General features: G+C 39.5%; 1 protein-coding gene across 3 annotated transcripts in view; it reads left to right on the forward strand.

Annotated features, from left to right (window-relative positions):
- FGF14 (fibroblast growth factor 14) overlaps positions 1–18286 on the forward strand; it is a 620737-nt gene that overhangs the window by 438634 nt on the left and 163817 nt on the right. Inside the window, exon 1 of one of the 3 annotated variants that reach the window (XM_004273621.3) lies at positions 8382–8620. The exons of the other annotated variants lie outside the window; for them this stretch is intronic. Within the exon in view, the coding sequence (XP_004273669.1) occupies positions 8428–8620 (193 nt within the window). The 5' untranslated portion in view covers positions 8382–8427. Of the gene's footprint in view, positions 1–8381; positions 8621–18286 lie in introns of those variants that run through there. 3 annotated transcript variants of the gene reach the window in all.

Consider the following 18286-nt stretch of genomic DNA (forward strand, 5'->3'; position numbering starts at 1 on the left):
ATGTCCATGCCACTCTCACTTTGTCCCAGCTTACCCTTCCCCCTCCCCATGTCCTCATGTCCATTCTCTACGTCTGAGTCTTTATTTCTGTCCTGCCCCTAAGTTCTTCAGAACCTTTTTTTGTTTTAGACTCCATATATATGTGCATACGGTATTTGTTTTTCTCTTTCTGACTTACTTCACTCTGTATGACAGACTCTAGGTCCATCCACCTCACTACAGATAACTCAATTTTGTTTCTTTTTATGGCTGAGTAATATTCCATTGTATATATGTTCATTGCAGCTCTATTTACAATAGCCAGGACACGAAAGCAACCTAAGTGTCCATCGACACATATATTCAATATTCTTTTTAAAAACCCGATTCACTGATATATCGTTAAATCGATGTTATTATCATCTCCCACAACTCATGTAGAGTGAGGAAAGATAAGTCATTGCTCACAACTCTGAAATGAATGCTATGCACATTTTGAGTTCACTTTAATAAAGCAGGCTGGAAACCACTGAGAGTATTTTTCCAACATATTAGCCAAATTTTAAAAATACACTAGATTTGTAAATCGAAGCCATCTGCTTATATCAATCTGGTATTGCTTCTATAGGTAAGAATGTTCACAAGTTTTCGGTACCAATAGTTTCCACTTTTTCTTTATTGAATCAAAATATTAAGTGACAATAAAATTCCTTCCAGGTTTTTTTTTTAATAGATGGAAATCTGTTCCCTATGAGAAATAAATATATCCAGCAAAATTAATCAACAAGACTGTTATAACATTAATGCAATCAATTACTTCTTGAAAAATCTAACTTAAAACACTTTAACATTCGTTTTGATTATCCTTTGAATCTAAAATAAAGGTCAATAATACTATCACAGAAAAAATAAAACAAGGTTTTGAACTTGAATTATAAGGAAGGGATACACATTCATTCTTAATTAATTACCTGAAAATTTGTCCCAAGTGCATCTTAACATTACTTTTTGATGTTCTTCCAAATGAGTAAAAAATGAAAAGGGTCATCAGTACTGACTAAATTCTCAGAATTACCTCATACATTTTCAAATAAAACCCATTTAATCCAGAACAAAGGATGAAAACATAAATGTCAATATATCCTTTTTAACTCTACTCAAGCTCATCCCAAATTAATTTATGATAACTTATTTGTGAAAAAATGTTGGGCCTTCATATTTTATCCTTAATTTTAAGTGTTCAAAAGTGATTGACTCACAAAGGGAACCATGTGACAAAATGGAGTGAGTCGCTTATTGTGTAGAGATGATCAAATAAGTAAGCAGGAAATATTTGAGGAATATTTGTTTCCATCCTGTCCTTCCAATTCAGACTCACAGGGAGATAAAAGAATTAAAACAACAACAACAATAATAATGAAAGTAAAGATATTTCAGAACACAGTTTCTCTGAAGCACTTAAAATCTATTTTAACCAAAAGATGTATGATGTCTAAGCAAAATACAGAGCATGACAGGGTTAATAAGGGTACAGTCCCACTTATAGACTTACATAGTCCCATTATACCCCATTTCGTTGAGTCTAAGATGCAAAGGTTTTTTTTAAATAAATATCTCTGAAATTGATATACATCTTGTAATCTGTGATGTGACATAGTTGAACAAAATTTTTTTTTCCTTTGTAGCTAAATGATGCATCTTAAAGTCAATGGGTTCTTAGATCCGATGAATTTGGTTACATTGAAATAATGGCTGTGGCAATGACATATATGAAGAAACATAGGTAGACTGTTACTTTGTGAAAATAAGAAGTGTTAACATTTAGTAATGACATCAGTGTCACAGAATATGTTCTTTAGAGTTTTTTGTTTATTTGAAGTTGAAATAATGCACTTGTTTTTAGTAAACCCTACAAAGACTTACATATTTGGAATTTAAGCAACCTACTCAATAAAATAAACTAGAATATAACAAAAATGCAGAAGGCAAGGGGAAAAGGCTCTTTAAATAATGAAATCAGTATCAATAAGACTGTTTTTTGTCTATATATTCTCCTCCCTTAGGCTTTATTTACTTTTGTATTTATAGATGATCAAATATGTTCATCTAGTTTCCAATGATGCATTCAATGACAGATTTGAAAAGGGGGCATATTGTCAATTGGCAGCCTGAAAGCAAGGGAGAAAACAGGATGTGTATTGGGGGGCGGGATGAGTCACAAAGATCAGTAGCATTGTCCTCTACAATCCAAGTGAAGTCGGTCTCGCAACCTTCAGTAAGCCCCAAATCACTGTTGGAACTAAGAACTCAAACTACATGTCCTCTTACGGATGTAGAATGGTGATTTGGGAAGGTTGTGATAATGAACAACTTGTATTAGGAAGCCACAATATAAATGTCATTGTTCTTGTTGGGACATTAACTTACTTGAAGGTTGAGGTCTTAAATAATTGAAATGGTATTTTAGATCGTATATAAATATATGATTATATTGGGTTGGCCAAAAAGTTCGTTCGGGTTTCACGTACCAGTGTACAAAAACCCGAACGGACTTTTTGGCCAACCCAATATCTAACATAGAATTGTCGTGGATTTTTCATATTAAATATTTTGCTAATGCTTTGGTTTAAAAAAAATTACATGTCATGTTAAGTTGAACCTAAATGATCAAGCAAAGTCTAGAGGACTCTCTGTATATCCTATTTACAGGGTTGAGATTGTGTATATTCCAAATAGAATTTTAGATTTCTTTCTTCTCTTAAAGAGATCAAGCACCATGGGGTAATTTATCCTTGACAGACTGGGCTAAGCAAGATTTTCTGTTCCTCATATTTGGTGTTAACTGTTTGGCTGTCTTTGTATCCAACTTCTTAATTCTTTAAACCCCTACTCTGCCTTGCCCCATTTTAGGAACTGGATATGTGGCAGTCAACAAATGAGACACAAAATATGTTCTCTCTTAGGCTTGTGTTTTAAAAGAGCAAGGTAGTCCAAATAAATAAGATGCATATTAAAATACATATATAAAAACACATAGAATTTTTAAAAGTTGTGACTGCTATGCAGAACCTTAAATCAGGGAAAGAAGAAGGGATTGACTGTGTTTGGAGGTTGCTATTTTAGCTAGATTTGTAAGAGAAGATCTCAACTGGGATGATAATAAGTGAGCAAAGATTTTGCAGGAGGTGAGAGTCAGATGGAAGAGCAAGCACAGAAGTCCTGCCATAGCAACGTGCCAGGTAGGTTGAGGTAGGCAACTGGTGAATGAAGAGAGAGAAGCAGAGATGGTGTCAGATAACAAATGAAGGTAGATGAGAGATACAAATCACATGGAGCGTGATTTGTAGGCACTGTGAGGACTTTGGTTTTTACTGAGGTGTAGGATTTTGAATAGAGGCGTAATATAATCTGATTTATACCTTTAACACTTTGGTCACAGTGTTGAAGGCATATCAAAGAAGATCAAGGGTGAATCCCAAGGGACCAATCAGGCTGCTATTGTAATAGTCCAAAAGATCGTGGTGGTGGGTAGCAGTGCATATAGTGGGAAGTGATCTTACGGTAGATCTATTTTGAAGGTAGAGTGAATACATTTTGTTGAGGAATTACATAAGAGGTACTAAAGAAAGAAATGAGATTAGTTTGATGCCCAAGTTTTGGGGCCGGAGGAAGAAGAAGAATGGAAATGTCATTCCAGAGATGGGGCAGATTGGAAAGCAGGTTTGAGAAAGAAGAAAGAGAGTTTAATCTTGGCCATGTTAAGCTCGAGATGCCTACTAGACATCTTCATAGAAGTGTCAATGTAGGACTTGGTCATTGAAGAAATGAAGACCTGAGTGATGACTTAAATGATTACCAGTAGCTATCATTTATTGAATTTGCACTATTTGGCAGGCACTGCTGTGTTTTATATACATGTTCTTATTTAATCCTCATAATAACCTTATTGCATTATTGTGACCATTTTACAGAGAAGAAGAAATAGAAACTTAGAGAGGTTTAGATGAATTGCTCAAGGATGCACAGTCAAGCCTATGATTGCTTTACTCCAATTGTGATTTTAGCTACTGTTTTATATTACCGAGGGGAGTGTGGGCAAGACGCAGTAAAAGTGTCCCAGGTAGAAGGAAAAACATATGCAAAGTAGAGGGGCCAAAGGGAGCATGGCATCTTCTGGAGATGTTGCGAGCACAGGGAAGTAGTTGAACAATCAGCTTCCAATGAACTAATGCTTGTGTGGTACTTTACAGTTTTAGAACTCTTTTCTCATAGGCACACATATTAATCTCTGTGAGGGAGGGAAATGTTTTTATTATCTCTATTCAGTGAGTAGGGAAAGAGCCTTACAGAGCTAAGTTCACAAATTTAGTCAATTATGAACCAAAGTTTGACCTTGGGCTTCTTTATTTAAAAAAATAATTTTTACATTTCTAATTACTTAAAATCTTTTCAGGTACCCAGTTCGGAGGTGAGGAAATATACATGGGAATACATACATTTTGATCTTGAAAAAGACATGGAAATTGGAAAAGAATTTCCGAGATAGAAATGAGTGATCTGGGACATCATGACAATAATAACTGTCATTTTTAAGCACTGAGGATGTACCAGAAAATGGACAAGGATCTTTACATTACTAAATTTAACCTCGCAAGAATTAAGAAGGAGATTTTATTATCATCTCAGTTTTAGAGGTGAGGAAATTGAGGCTGAGAGAAACTGAAGCAACTCACTGGAGGTCATTATACAGCCAGGATGGAGCAAAATCCAGAAATGAACGAGACTGTCTGAAATCAGAGTTCAGACGCCTAACAGGTTGGTCAGGAGCCACTCTACCTGATCAGTACTATATTGTTTGTTTTTGTACATTCAAAGGTGAAATGAACGACACCGAGGCGGTTCTCATGAGTGTAACATTATTTTCTGAATTACAGCAAGGTATGGATTTCGGTTCACCCGCCCTGAACGGTTTTCACTCTGGTTTTTTGCACACGCTTTTATCACAGCTTAAGACAGCAGATGGCTCTCTTGCGTTTTCTTTCGCTTACCTCTATCTGTAAACAACTAAACAGCGTTTTGGGGAGGTAAAAGGAAAACGTAGAGATGAAGCTAAAAGACCTTGATTAGCCCAAGTGCTTCCCCCCACCCCATGCTCCCTTAAAACCAGAAACCACCTCAGACAGAAGCGTTTAAGGCTTGTGAAATTCACGCTCTGAGTAGACGCCCCGGGACTGAGGAGTCCGCTGTTTCAGGCGCTGCGCCAGGCGTTGGAATACATCAGGAGAGAGTATTTCTTGGTTCTCAAAAAGCTGAAAAGCTTCATGCTCCAATGTGGGTTACTAATGCCAGTGGAAGCCGTGAGGATTAATTTCCTTTCCGCCTTGGGTGGCTTGGGCTGGGCAGCGGAAAGCTGCTTTTAAGGGCAGAGAGTATCGGAGCCTCTCGAAGCCAGCAGCGCGCCCACGCTCAGGGGAACCTGCTTGCTCTCCGCGTGCCCTGGCTGTGGCCGGATCCTTGTCCGTGGTGCTGAACCGCAGCTGGGCGTTGAAGGGAGGGGTCCGAAGGAGACAAAAAACCGACCTTCCCTTGGATTATACAATCCAGGGAATTGGGGAGAACCCTGAATTGTAAGAAAATGCCTGGAAAGAAAAGAATTAACACAGCTATAATAAGAAGCAGCTTAATCTCACTCTGTTCAAATTATTATACTACACACGTATATCACGAGGATTAAAAAAAAGAAGCTAACTAGGTTATGTAATTTGGGGCAGTTGTACTAGATTGAAAAGGTCACTATACTTAACATTTTGCTTCTTTGAAAAACTCATTACTAGCTTTAGGTAAATATGTTTGCTTTAATTGTAAAGTCGTTCGGAAATTCCAATCTGTACTGTCTGAAATGTCCAGATAGCCACTCTTCAATAATGGAAGGTAGGAGTAGCTACTATTTCTGTTCAATACGACTTATTTTGGTGAATTTCTTAAAAGAAACACTTGAATAGCCTTTTATTAGATGTATCCATCTCTGCAAATGTCCTTCCCTTTTAAAGCAAGAGCATGGCAATACTAAATACACTTAGTAAACATGTAAGAACAAAGACATGTAAAAGAGAGAAAAAAAAAGGTAGACATGGAGCAAAATAGTTAACACACCCTTTTTTCTTCACTTTTTCTATCTCATAGGAGATTAAGGATTGCAAATTCCTGGGAAAATTATTCATGCATATTCCTTTTAATAATCGTAGTTATTACATATATATAGATTTCATGTATATAAAACATGGTAAGGTGGGGAAAATAAGCTTACAGAGTATGTTCTTTAATGTTAAATAGTATATACATTATCCTAAATCCAATGATATCTGCATTGGACCCAAATCTACACACTCCTCTTAGATGAAATTCTCTTCCCCAAGAGAGGCTTATTGGTAAATACAGTGAAAAACAGCTGAGCACTAATTGCTTCCTTGGAGAGACTGTGGATAAGTTCCCTAGAGCAGAAGGTGTCTAGCCTCCCTGTAATCAGCCCTTGTCTGAACTTCTCCCACTTGCCTGGTTGCAAGTCTCTGTAGTACTTTACTGCCTATTCCTGAGGCAAAGAGAAAGTGGGTGTTGGTTCAGAACTGCTCCCAGGGCTGCCTTCCGAGTGTGTCTCTCCTCTTTCCAGCTCTAAAGCGGTCACCAGAAAAGTGATTGTTACAAGTACTAATTATCAGATGAGTTTTCTTTCCTCCGTTCTTCACACTGGATTGAGAGAAGTCTAGTTTGTGCGTTTCTTTTCTTTACCTTCTTGGAATGATAAGCAAACAGTCTAAAGGGAAGAGGAAACGGTAAGAAGCCATAGGAGCAAAAGCTACTTATAGTTCTGTGGCTCGGAGTGTGTCCTAGGAACCAAGGATCTGTATTCATCCAAGCACGCATTGTTTCTCTCCCAACCTCCTTTTCTAGGGTGCTCTGCACTGGTTCCCCTCCTCCTGGACCTTCATGTTTTTGGTTATCCATGACAGAATGCTGCCAGGACACAGACAGGGAGTCAAGGAGAAGAGGCAGCAGCTGTTGTATTTGAATTTCAGACATAGTTCATATGCTTTGCCCCCTGGCTCCCTACCCAGGGACGCCAAAGACGGCAGCTCAGACTGGAGTGTCCCTCAGTCTGGCTGCTTTCTGTTGTCGCTGGAATACTGTGACACCCCGCCCGCCCTTAATATTCTGTGGTAGCTTCTTCAGCATTCCGTTCCCGCTGCCGTTCTGCAGCAGCTACAGCTGCTGCCATCTCTTCCTCCAAGTGCTAGAGAGCAAATTTGGGAAGGGGGTCTTTCTGCACCACCTCTCCACGTCTTGTCCCCTTCCCTCCTCTCTCCTTCTTGCTCTGCTACGGTTTCAACACGACAAGCCTGCTTTTCCTGGGAGCAGAAGGGAGAGTCCAGCAAGTTTGGGTGGATTAGGTAGGGAGTGGAGGCGCCTCCCTCCTCGGGACACACTCTCCTCCCTCCCCCCCGCCCCCTCCTCCTTCCCGGGCTGGAGAGGCTCTGGTGCTGAAGGGATTAGCGGGGAGGGCGGAAACCACCTTGCGTTCCAACCACGGCTGAGAGTTTCTGTGGACCAGGAGGCACGTTAAGATCCAGAAGCCCTCGCTAAGCCTCGGAAGCCTCGGAGACCTGCGAGTTTCATCCAAGAAAAAGCGCACTGATAATTCCTTCAATTCCACCCGCTTTGGCTCAGCCTCTCACCACCCCACCCCCTGCCATCGGTTTTGGCTTTCTTTTACAGTATTACTAATATTTTTTAAAGTCCTTATTATATATATACCTTTTTCTTTCCTTCTGAAGACTGGCCTAGGAGGGGGACGGGAGGGGAGTGTAGCGGGCTGGGAACGAAGCGCTCTGATTTGAGATCTCCGGGGAGAAGATTGCGCTCTCCAGATGCTGATCTCCAAGACACTTGACGATCACCGGCGGACTCCGAGAGCGGGCGGCAGCGGCGGCACTGGCCGGGGGGCCGCTCGAGTCCGACGCTGAGTCCTGCCCAGCGCGCTCTGGGCGGACCGACGCGCGGGACCCGGCCGGCACCTGCCCTCCATCCCTTGCTCGGGAAGAAGGCAGCCGGCTCGACCTCCCGCCCGGGAGGCGGGCCGGGCAGGAAGGCGGCGCGAGCGGCGGCGCCCGCGGCCCCGGCCCCGGCCCCGGCCCCAGTCCCGGCTCCGACGCGGTGGCGGCGGCGGCGGGCACGACCTCGGGCTCCCGGCGTTCGCCCCGCCGCGCCCCGGGCGCATTTGCGGGCCCGGCCCCGCGCTCCGCGGAGAGGGCGATGGGTCCCAGGCGGGACTGAGCGCTCCCAGCCCCCGGCCCGGCCCCTCCGGCCTGCCCTCCTCGCCGGCCCTTCCCGCTCTGTGTCCCCAGCTCCCTCCTCTCGGCCCCGCCCTCCTCCGGACCCGGTCCCGGGGCCACCATGGCCGCGGCCATCGCCAGCGGCTTGATCCGCCAGAAGCGGCAGGCGCGGGAGCAGCACTGGGACCGGCCGTCCGCCGGCAGGAGGCGGAGCAGTCCCAGCAGGAACCGCGGGCTCTGCAACGGCAACCTGGTGGACATCTTCTCCAAAGTGCGCATCTTCGGCCGCAAGAAGCGCAGGTTGCGGCGCCAAGGTCTGTGCGGGTCCCGGTTGGGAGGCGCGCCCTCGGATCTCTCCCCTGTCCCCGCCTGCGTGGGGCCTTTTCGGGCTCCCCTGCCTCCCTCCATCTCTCACCCCCCCTCCCCCAACACAAGTCTCGCTCCCGAGCGCTCCGAGCGCCTGCCGCCCTCGGGAGCTGGGCATCTGCTCCCAGGCAACCTGTAGCCACTGAAAACTCAAGCCGCCAGGCGCCGGCAGGTTGGCCCGCTCCCGCCACTGCCTCTCGCCCTCCGAGTCCGACGCGGGCCGGCTCCCAGGGAAAACCTCTTTCTGCCCTGAGGGTCTTGGCTCCCCTGGGGTCGCGCCGGCTGCTTCCAGCCCGGTTGGAGATGCCGGGAATTTCTGGGTCTGGCCTCCCGGGTCTCCTGGAGCCCCCTCGGCTCCCGGACCTTGGCGGAGGGGCTGGCCCCTGCCTTGCGCTCAGCAGGGGCTGGGGTAAGAGAAGCGAGCCGAGGGTGTGTTGGAGCTGAGAGCCAGTTCAGGAGATTTACTGGAAGGCTGCTTCGCGGGCAGCACGGGTCACTCTGAAGCCCTTGGGTCGCATCTTGGGATGAGGAGAGGGGCGCAGAGGGCGGAGAACGAGTCCCCATTGGGGGTTTGGCAGACGTCCCTTCTACGTGGTAGTTTCGATTCAAGGACTCGCGAATTACGTGAGGCCAAAGAAGCAGTTACTACATACGGGTGACTCTAATAGTTGCCTTACTATACATATTTTTTGAGACATAGCTAATGCCCAGCATGACCTTCTGTTGCTGCCTTTAAAATGCCAGGGTCTGAGAAGGCGACTCACTCCTGGGCTGGAGCCCAGCGCCTTTTGTTCCTTTCCGTTCCTCTCCACATCCAGTTGCTAGGGGTGGTTGTTTGGAGAGCATGTGGGGTGTTTTGTGGGAGAAATGGGGATTGCTTGCTTTTCATTACTAAGTGGGCCCGGCAGGAAACACTGAAGAATATATTTACGTTAATAGGAGTATATGTTTGCCCAGCACATTGTATTCCTGGTGCCCAGCTGTATTTATTTTAAGTTTCCTGTTGTTCCAAAGATGTGTGAGAGAAGCATATGCTGTACGTGTGTATCTATGTGAATGTGTGTATGTGTGTGTGTCCCCCACACAATTGCAGATTTACGACCGAAAGTTTCAATGCTTCTTTAAACAAAGACTAGAACTAATTTTTTTTTTAATCGCTCATTGTCACAGTTAGAAATTGGAGTTACTTGCTCTTAGAATCTAGCTTAGAAGGCAAACATCTGAGGAAAATCAGAATGGCATTTTTAAGGTAGATAAATTATATAGCTATAAAAGAAGGAACTTCATGATGAAGACTTCGGGGACAATATTTTCAGACCAGTGTAGAAGCTATTAAGAAAAATGGACTTTAATTTTACACTTTAGCCTAGAGGATGATCCAGCAAACCTTGGTATTATAAGACCAACTCAACTGTTTTAAACATCGTTGACACATGGAGGGTCACATTATCATGACTTAACATATTTGCTTCTCCCCTAATTTCATCTGATTATCTTTTAGAACACAGTTTTCACCAGGTAGAGCTCCAGTGTTGCCATCTATTTGAAGTAAAGAAACATATTTTCCTCTAGATAGGACTGTTTAATATAAATGATTAAAACTTAGTACATATTCTTTAAGTATAAACCAGTAGATTCTTTTATAAATATGAACAATAAATGTTCTGTGTCATATCGGGTGATGGAGGAGGGTTTGCTTTACACTTGTGAATTTTAAGATGGGGATGAATTTTAACTTTTTACCAGATAAAGAAAGGCATCTGAGCTCTCTGATAGTCTATTTCAACATTTGCAACCCTGACTGTTCTCTTGACATTCATGAGTTTGCAGTGATATATTTGAAGTCACTTCTGCTACCTTATTTTTGGTGGGAGAATGGAAAAGAAGATAAGCCAGAGGAAATCTCATCAAAACCTTTCCTTTTATCCTTCTCATATATCTTATATATCAAGAAATATATTCTTTAGTGAAGAAAAATATAGATATATCCCTTGAGTATCAGAAAGGAATTAATTATTAATTTAAACCAAAGAAATACTAAAACTATGTTATGTAAATCATATATTGATATATAGTTACATGATTTTACAATATATTATTAAATATAACTATACATAATTATTTTATTATTTAATTAAATATTCTTTTAGGAAACATTTTTTAAGCATAAGCATATTTTCCTTTTCCTCCTATACTCACTCTTTGCCTAAGAACTGACCCTAGGAAATTTTAAAAGTCTGATTTGTTAATTTCAAGATATAACTTTTAGGTATGACAATTCCACATATCTTTGTATTTGAAAATTATTAATTTGACAAATAGTTATTGAATCTTTGTAATATGTCAGGTCCTGTTCCAGGTATTATATGTGGAGTGTTGAAAAGAACAGACGAATCTCCCTCCATCAAGGAGCTTACAGACATGGGGTAGAAAGTCACTGCATATGGCAAGGAACAAGTTAATATGAATTACAAAAGTCAAAGTCCCAAAAAGCACATAGAGGGCTGAGGTAGAGAACCACGGGGGTGGGGGGGTGAGGGTGGGTAGGAAGAGGGACCTAATTAGATCAAGTAGGCAGGGTGGCCACACCAAGAGCTACAGGTTGAATGCTGACATCTGAGAAGGATGCAGAGGTTAGAAGAACAATGTGTGTGAAGCCCCTGAGGTGGGAATAACCTTAGCCTGTTGGGAGAAGCAAGGGAGGTGTAGAAACTTTAAGTACACTGTTATTTTATATCATGTCTATGTTGTCTGCAGTTTGCATTTTGACAAGGAAATACAAATATATTTGACATGTTTGCCAACAAAATAAGGAATAGCTCGATATTTTGTCTTTTGGGAAAGAGTAGTATACGTTTCTTAAATGTAGGGATTTTTTCTTTGTAATCCTCCTTTAAGTAGTAATTTAATATAAAGAGTATGACATATTTATTTATCCCTTTTGGTCAAACCTTACCCCCCAACTCTGACCACCTCCTACCCCCATAAAAGGATGGCTTTTGTATCTGTAAAGGACAGAAATTTGCAAGATGGCTTAGTGGTCGTGGTGAGCATCACATTTTATCTTACCTTTCCAGATTCATCTTCCTCTACTCTTCCTCTAACACCTTAGACTCCAAACATCATTCAAAGTTCAACTAGGGACTTCCCTGGCAGTCCAATAGTTAAGACTTTGCCTTCCAATGCAGGGGGTGCGGGTTTGATCCCTGGTGGGGGAGCTAAGATCCCACATGCCTCATAGCCAAAAAACCAGAACATAAAACAGAAGCAATATTGTAACAAATTCAACAAAGACTTTAAAAATGGTCCACATCAGAAAAAAATCTTTAAAATATAAAATAACAGACTTGGTCTTTAAAAAACAAAACCAAAAACCCCCACAAAATTCAACCACATGGTTTCAAATCCCTGTGCTTTTGTTTGTGCTTCACTCCGGGCATAGATTCTTCTTTCTTCTCTCTTCACCTGTTGAAATTATCCCCATTTCTTGAAGCTTGAAAAAAAGTGCCAACTCCTCTGAGAAGTCTTCCCTCATTGCAGAGAAGTAAAAATAATTCTCCATTTTATACCTCATGATTGTTGTTTATGTCCAATAATAATTAATTCGCACACATATTCAGCAGATTGTAGTTGGGAGCAGCGTCTCTGTTTTCTGCACTCATAGGCCCTCAAATCTTGACAGAGTGTCTGCCATGCCCTGGGTACTTGTCACTGCCCTCAGATTGAAGTGAAATAAGGAATGTCAACATCTCCAAAGCTGAAAAAGTGTCTCTGAACCAAAGTGCTCTAACTAGCCCATTTTAGAAGTAAATATACTTTTCAAAATTTTATATCTTTTTTACTTTCCCTAAATATACACAATATAATCTATCCCTTTTTTCAGGGATTGGAATGTGACTACATATTTGTGAGTTACTCTCAAGAATGCAAGAATATAACCAACCTCACTCTAAGGCTTAATGTATGAAAACAGATACTTAGAATATCTGTTAATTTAGCTAAAGAAATAAGAAGGTACAAGGAAACCAAAAATTTGCAAACAGTTTTATTATTTGGAATCTCAACAAGAAAAAAAGAAAACTGAAATAGAACCTACGTGCAATGACGTATATGAACATTTTATCCTAAAAGTGTTGCATTTTTGTTATTAGCTTTTAAACCAAACAAGATCTTTCATTTTTATAGGATAATAACCTTTCAAAATCTTTGGTATAGCTAATGCAATTGTGTTTTGAAATCTGTTCTTTTTTTGGCTACTGTCATAGGAGCCATGGTATCATGTGTCATGTATGTTTACTCAATAGTTTTGTGGGTTTCTTACTGACACATTTACTTAAATTACAGATGTCGTAAGAAACAAGGACTGAAAAATGAGCTACGTAAAAATTGTTTTCAACTTACTCTTTTGTATAAAAGGCAGAAATATATATATATGCCTATATATATTTATTTTGTTCCTCTGTGATAATGAAACTCTCAGCTATCCTAATAAAAGAGAAGTGGTCTTCCTTCTTAACAAGGTACTATCTAAGGAAAGCCATGCTCACCCTCCGAAAATAATCAACAGCCAAGAGTTATCGAAAGTCCACCGTTCTTGTGCTACTGCTTCTGAGCCATCACCATTGAAAATGCAAAGACTGCCTGCTTATTTGGGCTCTTTAGGTCAAAATAAAACAAGAGAGTATTTTTCTCCCAAAAGATCATCTTCCTTTTCTTTTCAGAAGTGTATTTTTTTTTTTACTTTTTTAGGGTGATGTCTGTGGGAGTCTTCCTATCTTTTGATAATACCTGTTGCTAACTTTTTGATAATCAGAGTTTTATTATTTGTTAGGTTTATTAAGGCAAGACAAAATTATAGTTTTTCTAATCTGAACTGTCTCATTTTTTTAACAAGGGCTATTTTGTCAAATGTAGGGTTTCTAAGTAAGAGATATTATGGGCATATTACTGACTTGGTACATAAAACAATTTTAAAGATTTTTTTAAAAACATTGACCTTGCTTCCGTATATATTTTTTCTGTGGCTTAATTGTTATGATTTCAAACATTCTGCATTCGCTATAGGCTTCTGAAAAAGGATAATACCACTATGGTGCAATAAATTAAGTGGTGGATATGGAAAGTGTAAGAGAGCATAGTAGGTCAGGTAAGATGCAAGTAAGGTTAAGTAAGATGGTTTGCTTTGGGTTAAGTTAGATTCATTGATTGAGATGAGTTTACTTATATTGAGAAAATGGTCAGTACTATTAACTGGTGAAGAAATCCTTTGACATTTCTTTATATAAGATTTCGGAAGCAACAATTCCTCTCAAACCCCCCACTAGGTTACTGTTATCAGTTACAGATTTCACTTTATATTTCAAATTACTATAATTATTAGTACAACTCTTCTACATTTACCTCCCAAATTCTGTTTGTCTGTTAATAATTTTAGTCTATATAATGTTACTATAAGAAAATTATTTTAAAATAGAAACCTCCGCTCTCTTCAATGTAAAATGATATCTTCTAAATTTTATTTACTAATTTTAAAATAATGGCAGAAATTGAAAGGGAAAGGTAGATGAAGTATTTTTCAATCTGATTTATCACTTAGTTCCAAAATCTAGGTTTCTTTCTAGGTAAACTGTATATTAATTCCTCTCCAAATGGTGAGAAATTTTAGCCACAAAGGGCTATCATATTTAGATAATACAAATTGTGTGTGATGTTTTAAATATTGTCATTTTGGCACTCAAGGGCTAAAAACAAGCAAAAAAACCAAACGAAAACCAAAAACATAATGGTAAACTCAAGCATATAAGAGACCATTTTAGGGGGGTTGATGCAATTTAAAGTCAACTGCACTGTGTTGACATGAACAGAAAACTAATTTAGTAATTTTATCTATAATGATTCCAGCATTCATTTTAAGAAATTACTATAATTTAGTAGTTTTATCTAATAATGAATATATCACCATTCACTGTTTCCTGGGGGTGAAGGCTAGCAGTACGGTATGGTAGTAGGAATCTAGCCACCTTTTATAGAAACCATTTTATGATAGTTACCACTTTGTCATTCAGGAAAGAAAAGGTTATTTTCATAAAGCTGTATTGTGTGAAATATTTTTTGTGGAATATGTGTTTCACCCTGTGCTTTTATAGTTCTTTGGTATCAGGTTTAATAGGGACGCATATGGTATGATGATGGGGGACAGCCACTTAAAAGTCAGTGTCTCACCAGCGCCTGGCATATAGATAACACTCCACAGCATTTACTGAATGAATGAAAAATCCTGTATTTCTCAGGATTTACAAGTAACAGCATAGAGTGGCAGTTGAGATCAGTGTGCACATGGCAACGGCTATAATTGACTCAGGCACTGTGCTCTTGAGTTCTGTTTCATCCTCACAACAAGCTTATGTAGTAGGTACGCTACATTATGCATTAATTGATGATACACTAAAATATTACCCATCTATCCATTTTATAAATAAGGTATCTAAAAACCAAAGAAAAGAATGAGTAAATTGTCCAAGTTTACATAACATTAAAGAGTGGAGCTGGTTTTAAAAGCCAGGTTCCAGGCTGACTCCAGGGTCCCTACTCTTAACCAGTGCCAATTCTCAATTGCCACATGTTTTATTTCGTTACTTCAATTAGTTGAGATTCATCACCATTTCATAGCAAAGGAAACTAATACTCAAAAAATTTGAGTTTTGCCAAAAGATTTACACGTAGCGAGTGATAAAACCGGAATTCAAGAGCAAATTGGTCCTTCAGTCCTCTATTCTTCTCACTACTTTACACTCTCAGTTCTTCATGACATCAACATTAATGGAAGACACATTATTTCAAGGCACATAGTAGATGCTCACCATATATATCTGTTGATTGGATTCATGTAATAATGTGTTATTTACTCTTTAAAATTGAGGGTGTAGGAAAGTTTGCCTGGAATTAGAGACTTATTCGTGGGATTTGGGGAAAGAGACAGTAAATAAATAAATGCTGTATCTTACCAAGCCATTTTTGACATAGGAATGTAGCTTTGGTTTTCCAACAAGTGTTTGGAAGTGACATGTTTGATGTTATCTTCCTAATGAATTGCAGCATTGACCTGAAATTCTGAAAAGGATTAATTTGGAGGGCTTTCATGAGCATGTAGTGACTTCCATGATAGGTCTTTCATTAATTTTTCATTAATTTTCTTAGATTATATATTTTCAACATTTCTTATTTCTGTTAGGAAGCCTTGTTGTTACGTTCCTTATTGGCTTTATTGTACATGATAAACTGAAGCAAACCAACAAGGTTATGGAGTCACAAATCAATCATAAAAATTATAGATGGCTAGAAATCTAGATAATGTATGTTTTATGCTGCTTTTGAGTTAACACATTGGTTCACAGTCCTTTTCCAATGAATTCTTAGATCTTATTCTTAATACCAATACCAGAAAAATGTAATGTAGTCAAGGCTAAGTTGTTTTTAAATTGTATTATGTACTTTATAGAGATTGCACATGGATGAATGTTTATTTCTGGGGCAGGCTTACAAATCTAGTTATGTGTTATTTAGATATTTTATTGGCTTATCTGACTCTTCTTTTCTTCTTACTTTGCTTATGTGGTAAAACTAACTGGTTAATCCAACTGCCCACCTACTTTGTGCCTCCACCTACACAGCTGATTTTGCCTGAAGAAAAACACACACATGCATGAATTGGTTCTACTTTAAATCCATAGTCAGTAACATCAAGTGGGCCCTTGGTACATTTTTTAAAAATCTCTTTCCGCTTAAATAGATTATATTTCTTATCTTATTTCTCTTCAGACATCTATACCTCCTCCCCCATCCCCACTGTCAACTATGTTCTTCTATTTTTCTGAGAAAACAGAAATTATCAAAAATAAATTTCCATATACTCCACAACTGCTTTTACAAACGTATCTGCAGATCTATCCACTTTCCCCTTTTCCCTACTGAACTTGGGAATGAACTCTTAGTGCTCCTATTTAAGGTCAAGACCTCTACAAATTGAGGAACAGATCGTTTCCCCTACTCAGGGATATCAATCCAATATTTCCCTTTCTCTTCTGCATCATATAATTTCTATATCATGCTGTATTATTCTCATCAGCATATAAATCTGCCGTAATATAGCTCATCTTAAAAGTTAATCTCCTCTTGATTATGCATTCCTCTCTTGTTATTAAACCAATTATCTTTTATTGGCAAAACTTCTTGAAAAAGAAATCTCCAGTTTCCCTCCTCCCACTCTGTCTTGAACCCTTTCTAATCAGGTTTCTGTCCCCACCAATAAGCTGCTCTTGTCAAGGTCACCAAGGACCTGCAAGTGGTCAAATCCAAGGGTTTCCTCTCAGTCCTTATCCTACTGGTACAGCATTTGGAATTCAACTGACACAATAAATTTGTATTTTTCACTATAATGTGGGTAAAGTTAGCATCAAAATACTTTTAACATGCCATTTACACCACTAAAGCCATTCATGTGATCTTTTCATAGTTATGGCACATTTGGATTTCTAAATATGTTAATGGGTTAACTATTGCCATCATGCCCCGTGATGGCCTGCCAGACACTGTAGGTACTCAGTTGGTCCTCAGGTACCACTAGAAGGCAATGGTGTTTTCTTACTTGGGAGAAGATCCTTTTCATCACATGCATTTGTATTGGGCCTGAGTGACTTGCCTCTACAAAATATAGAGAAGAATTTGAATGGTCTTTCTAAGAGTTAGTTAGTTTTTAAAATTTTTGTCTTTATTGTCAAATATAGGTTTGTGACTAGGTAATCACTCTTTTTTCAAACTCTTTCATTGCTATCATAGTCAATAATAATTGGCAAACTAAAATCACTCAACATCACTCAAATTCAAGCACTGTACAGAAAGGAACAGTCCTAAATGTAAGAGAGCTATTTAACAAAATTTATTTTCTGTATGTGGAATGTTTTCACTGATAATATTTGATTTCAAGTAATGCTAATATGTTCCCTTATGTATCTCTCTATTAAAAATAGATACATAATTATTAGCTCTGGTGACAAAGTTAAGGTAACTTTTTACATTTGCATTTTTGAATTTTTAAAATATCCTGTTAGAGTGACAGAGGACATCTAAGGTATGGGAAATAGTGAAGTTTTGGCAATTAGAGTTTAGGAATAATTTTATAGACAGAGTTCTATTATCTCTTCTTGTTAGTTTCTCCAGGGGGATATGTAACTACTGGGTTCAGTGGCTACATCATGAATATGTTATCTTTTCACAGGGAAATCTTGAATGTTTGATGGACAATTGTTTTCTCCAGAATCTAACAATTCTCTCCATTTTGAAAGGGTCTTGAAAATAGTCAGAATCTCATTGCCTGATGTCTTTTTATTCTACCACATGCCTCATTGTAGCTCTTTAAATTTCTGTAAATAATTCCTGCCTAGCCTGAGTTACATTATGCCCTTTAAATATTTGTTCACAGCTTTTTATCCTCCTTACCATTTGGCCAGCTTACAATTGTTTAACTCTATTAATGTTTCTGCATAAGTAAATGCCACCAGCACCTTAATCATTTCTGTGGCTTCGATTGTTCAATAATCACCTCATCCTTATTCCGG

Source organism: Orcinus orca, chromosome 18, assembly GCF_937001465.1.
Source record: "Orcinus orca chromosome 18, mOrcOrc1.1, whole genome shotgun sequence".
Classification (NCBI taxonomy): domain Eukaryota; kingdom Metazoa; phylum Chordata; class Mammalia; order Artiodactyla; family Delphinidae; genus Orcinus; species Orcinus orca.